The 5,481-nt window shown below is 62.3% G+C and overlaps 1 protein-coding gene across 1 annotated transcript; it reads left to right on the forward strand.

The window, feature by feature from the left end:
* The first annotated feature begins 1,864 nt into the window (after window positions 1-1,864).
* CDK5R2 (cyclin dependent kinase 5 regulatory subunit 2) lies at window positions 1,865-3,322 on the forward strand. Its single transcript, XM_065672855.1, has one exon. It carries the CDS (start codon window positions 1,993-1,995, stop codon window positions 2,956-2,958), a length of 966 nt encoding a protein of 321 aa, XP_065528927.1. The 5' UTR covers window positions 1,865-1,992; the 3' UTR covers window positions 2,959-3,322.
* Window positions 3,323-5,481: the final 2,159 nt, after the last annotated feature.

Consider the following 5,481-nt stretch of genomic DNA (forward strand, 5'->3'; position numbering starts at 1 on the left):
CATTTTCTTAGTAGGCTGAAGCCAGCTCCGTGTATCTAAAGGCACTGACTTAACCTTCAGCAGGAGCCTTGTCCTCATTTTCCTCCTCTGTTTTTTGTACCCCTTTACCAAGTCCCCCTGGTTACTTCAACCCAGCCTAAGCTTGACTTGGTTGGGTGGTGCTGTCCCAGATTTACTTTGATTCTGGCCACTCCCAGAGCAAACCTATGCGTCTGGGGGTCTGTGTGCACACATGCACTTTCTCTGCAGATCCAGCTGAGGCCTCCTGCAAGGTAACAGCAGGAAAGGGCTGGCTGCAGCACAGGACATGTGGGAATGTGACTGCCCCTCTTCCCTGCCATGGAACAGAGGCCACAGCCTCTGCTCTGCCCACAAACGTGGCACATCAGCCCCAGGCATCGGGAGGCCCAGCTGGAGGTCTGAAACCCAGCTCTGAGCCTGCACTTTCATTGCAAACACCTCCTGCATCAGCAATGCAGGAGGAAATGGGGGGGGGCTGGCTTAGCTCCTCCCGGTTGATAATTCATTACTGCCTGTTAGCCCAGATCCATCCAGCAGCAGCTACATCCTGGCACTGACATGTGCTCATTTCACACATAAAATGCTGTATCAAAATGCATCATCTAGACATTCTCCATGAAACCCTCCCCAGCTGCCTCTTCCGGTGCTTTACATGCAGGAGCAGTCCTGGGAATTGAAGCATTTTGTTCTAATGAATGCCTGGCACCTGCTGTAGCAATCAGAGCTGCAGGATCCATCCTGCAGCTCATGAGAAACACAGTCGGGTCTTCCTGCAAGGGGCAGGGCAGCAGCAAGCAGAGGGTACAGGTTTCATCCATAGCATGTTTGGATCTGGAGAGGGAGAAGCAGGCTGTGTGCACGTGGGTGGTTTATTGCATACCATTTTGCAATGATGCAGAAGTGCAGCATCTCTTCTCTCCTCCCCTGAGGGCTGTAGGAGCCCTGGGCAGCAGGGCTGGCTGGTTTTGCCTTGCAGACCTGGAGGAGGCTCCTTCCCCTTTCTCCAAAGTCATTGACTTTGGCCTGTTGCGGGTGACCATCAGTGTGGTGGTAAATCTCCTCTCCAGGGCTGAAAGAGCAGGGTAGGCTGAGGGACCCAAAGCTTGCACAGCAGAACTGGGTGTGCTCCCCCCAGTTTGGGTGCCTCCTGACTCCCTATAGAGCTGTATCCAGGGTTGGGCTTTGCTCTCATGAGACCTGGGACTCTGCCACCAAAACTAGGTCCTTCATGGTGGCTGTTGAGTCACAGTCAGCCTTCCCCAGGCCCCAGCCTTCTCCAGCTGATTGCCAGCATACATTCAGTCTTCTTCATCCCTCCTCATCCTCCCCTCTAGCATTCCCCAGGGCTCTTCTTCCCCACTCTGTCACCCAGCACCGTTTGGAGGAGGAGATCTGCTGGTGTGGGAAGGTTCATCCCCCACCTCGCAGGTAAGAATACAGAGCAGGACATGGGTGAGAGAGGCCAACTTCAGAAGACCCTCTTCCTCTCCTTCAGACCCTTCCTGTGCCCCCTGTCCTCTGGGACAACACACACAGCCCCCCCCCCCGCAGGGCCTTGCCATCTCCCCATGTCCTTAACCCAGAGGGTGAAGGAGCTGTGGCACCACCGCAGGTACCAGCTACACCACCCCGGTGGGAGCACCAGCCTCCCTCCCATCGGTGAAGGTCACGCCGGGGCGGCTGCCGCCCAGCAGAACCTCGCCGGGCTCTCCCCTCCTCCCCCCGCCGCCCACCGGCGAAGGGGCGGGTCGCACCGGGGACCCGTGCGGCTGCGATTGGCTGTCGGCGGGGAGGCGGGGAGCGGCGGGGCCGCGGCTGGCTGCAGCGGCGGGCGCGGAGCCCAGAGCGGGCGCGGCGGAGCATCCTCGGGCATTGCTGCCCCGGTGCGGGCCGCCTTCCCCGCAGCCTCCGGCCTCCTATGGGCGGTGCCGGCGCCCCGGCCCCCGCACGCCCGTCCCGCTCGGCGTTAGCATGGGCACGGTGCTCTCCCTCTCCCCCGCCGCCTCTTCTGGCAAGGGCGGCGGCGGCGGGGGGCTGCTGGCCGACAAGGCACCGGGCAGGGTGCCGGGCAAAGGCGAGAGCCGGCTGAAGCGACCCAGCGTGCTCATCTCTGCGCTCACCTGGAAGCGGCTGGTGGCTGCCTCGGCCAAGAAGAAGAAGAGCACCAAGAAGGTGACTCCGAAGCCCGGCGGCGGGGCCCCACCGGGGGCCCCGGGCCAGCCCGACCCGCTGGTGGTGCAGCGCAACCGCGAGAACTTGCGCAAGTCGGTGGTGGGGCCGGCAGAAGGCGGCAAGCAAGGCCCGCTGGCCGTGCCGGTGCCCACCGTGCCCTCGGCGCCGCAGGAGCTGCACCCGGGCTCCGGCGGGGGGAAGCCGCCGCCGCCGCCGCCGCCACCGGCGGGCAGCCGAGCCCCGGGGTCCCCGCGCCGCGTGGTGGTGCAGGCGTCCACCGGCGAGCTGCTGCGCTGCTTGGGGGACTTCGTGTGCCGCCGCTGCTACCGCCTGAAGGAGCTGAGCCCCGGCGAGCTCATCTCCTGGTTCCGCAGCGTGGATCGCTCGCTGCTGCTGCAGGGCTGGCAGGACCAGGGCTTCATCACCCCAGCCAACCTGGTGTTCGTCTACCTTCTGTGCCGGGAGGCGCTGCGGGGCGAAGACATCGGAACCCAGGCTGAGCTGCAGGCCGCCTTCCTCACCTGCCTCTATCTCGCCTACTCCTACATGGGCAACGAGATCTCCTACCCGCTCAAGCCCTTCCTGGTGGAGGGCGACAAGGGGCGCTTCTGGGAGCGCTGCCTGGGCATCATCCAGCGCCTCAGCGCCAAGATGCTGCGAATCAACGCGGACCCGCACTACTTCACGCAACTCTTCCAGGACCTCAAGAGCGAGGGCGAGGGCGGAGACGGGTCCAAGCACTGGACGATCAGCCTGGATCGCTAGGGAGGTACCAGGCCTCCGGCGCCGGGGGAAGGGGCAGCGCACCGAGGGGCAGGGGAGGCGAAGGACTGCCGGATTCCCCCACCCCTTTTCCCCCTCCCCGCATCCTCCTTGCCTTCCCCCCCCGTCCCCGGCCTCCAGCTCCATAGAGACGCTGCTTGGACCCTCCCTGCTCCAGATCCGGCCGTGCGCCCCCCTCCTCCCATCCCTTCCGACCCCAGCTGGGGTCAGCGCTCTGGGATTCCGGGACGGCGGAGAAGACCCCGGGGGCGGTGTGGTGGTGGTCATATGGGGGTGTCCCTCCCGCTTGTGCGATGGGGAGGAGGGGGGGAAGCTGCCGAGGAGCGGAGGCTCCTGGATGCGTTTTCTCTAGGGAAAAACAAAGGGGGGGAAAATGGAGCTGGGGTCGCGGGGCAGGAGGGGTGGGGGGTGGGGGGTGCCTCTTGGGTGCTGGGTGGGCCCCGGGCAGACCATGCATGTGAACGACGCCCCTCGCCCTGCCGCTGGCACAGTCGGCCCCGTGGGAGCCGCGGCCCCGGAGCTGTCCGTGGTGCTGGAGCAGCCGCGCCTGAGCAGACAAAGGCGTGACGGGGGGGCGGGCAAGGCCGGGGGGGCCGCGGGCTTTCGGGTCGTGGGCGCTGCCTCCCCCCGCCCCACACACCCCACGGGGGGGATACGGGCCCTCCCCGGGCATGGGTGATGCTGCCCCTCACCCCGCGGGAGCCGCCCCCTTGCCCCTTTGTTCGAGCTGCCGTGGGGGGGAAGGGGAGCCCACCCCCGTTCCCCGCGGTAATCCCCCGCCCTCCGCCGTGCGCCCCACGAAACAGGATCCCGGTGGGGTGATTTCGGCTCCCCCCTCCCCTCTTTGCCTTGCTACGGGGAAAGGGGTCTGTGCCAGAGGAGGCCTAGGGAGCCCAGAGGGAGGGGCCTGCTATGGCGGGGAGGGGGGGTCCCCTCTTCTCTTGCTTTGCTTCACTGGAGAATAAAGAGGTGGCCTGGACGGGCCTGGTGGTGCTTCCCTGGACTTGCTGGGCTGTGGGGTGCAAAGGGAACTGGGGGGGTACCCCAAGATCCTAGTCAAGGCCCCTCTCCTCCCCAAGAGGAACTGGGGGGAGGGATGCTGGTTCTCGCAGGGGGCTTTACTCCCTGGCATGAGTTGGAGGTCGGAATTTCATCCTTGTTTGCTGTGCCCAAGGCTAGTCCTGGTCCACCTGAGGGCCTTCTGTCTCCCTATGAGCTCTCCTGGCTGCCTCCATTCCAAATGGAAATGCCTCATGCCTGTCTGCTGCACTGAATTTAATCAAGATTCCAAATCCCACGTCACCTTCATTTTTATTTCTTTGTTTTTTCTAAAGCTGCTCCCCATCACTTCCTGCCTCCCTGCCTCTGCTCTGCGGGGCTGGGCTCCCTTCCCTGCCAGCAGCAGTCTGTGGGAGCTGTGTTGCTAGCCCAATTACCAGCCCTGTGCTTCTGCAGACCCCCAGGGAGAGGGGTGGGGAAAGGGAAGGCTTTGCCTTTCTCATAGCTGGTTGCTATGCTTCAAGCTACTGAATCTGCCAGGGCTTCCTTAGCAGGATCCACAGCACATGCTCCCTGGTTGGGGTCTACATCCAGTGCTTCGCAACCCCTCTGAGCCAGGCGCTCTGGCTCCCCTCAGTCAGGAAGAGCTGTGCTGGCTCTGCAGGTCATGGAGGGTAAGCTGGATTCTCTCTACCTTTGTGTGCATCAGCAGAGCTGCTAATTAGGCCCAATCTGGCTCATTCAGGCAAAGCTGTGCTGCCAGGAAGACAGCACAGATGTCCCTGTGGCAGGGGCTGACCTGGCAGGGTGCTGTGCAAGGCTTTTCTGTGGCTGGGTAAACCCACCAAGACCTGTGCTGCTCTGCTTTCCCCTGTCCCGAATGGGGACTCTTATCCCTGCCTTCAGATTGACATTCATGTGACCTTGTGGTGAGCTGCCTGGGCCAAAATATACTCTGACTCACCCCAAATTTGGCCATATCCACATCTTGTGCCAGGGAAGGTTGTTGCTCTGACTTACTCTGTTTAAACAGGGGTGGAATTGGACCCTTAGAGCTCCTATGGGGCTGCTAGGGGAGCCTGACAATCCCCCTTGGCATTTTGCAGAGAGAGAAACTGAGGCACGGTGAGATGAAGCAGCATGCCACAACCCAGCAAGGGGGCCTGAAGCACTGCAGGGTTAACAGCCCAGCCATCCGTGCTGGCTCTCTCCACCCTGAGCAGGGGGTGTTTGTCCAGTGGCCCCTGACCCCCAGTCATGGGGCTTTATAGAGTCTCATCTCCGGAGCTAAGCAACCTGTCAGCACTCACTGGTGGTTTCCCACCCTACAGATCCCCTTAAAGACAACCTCGGACCTTCCATCCTCAAGCCACAGCCTTTTTAAAATGCTTCCAGCTGCAGCAAGGCCATGTCCTTCCCCTCCTCCCTTGTGTTTCATTGATTAAGAGTGCTAGGCCTCATTGGGGGATTTAGAAAGAGCTAATTGCAGACTGGTAATTGAAGACA

This window comes from Lathamus discolor, chromosome 3 (genome assembly GCF_037157495.1).
Source record: "Lathamus discolor isolate bLatDis1 chromosome 3, bLatDis1.hap1, whole genome shotgun sequence".
Taxonomy (NCBI): domain Eukaryota; kingdom Metazoa; phylum Chordata; class Aves; order Psittaciformes; family Psittacidae; genus Lathamus; species Lathamus discolor.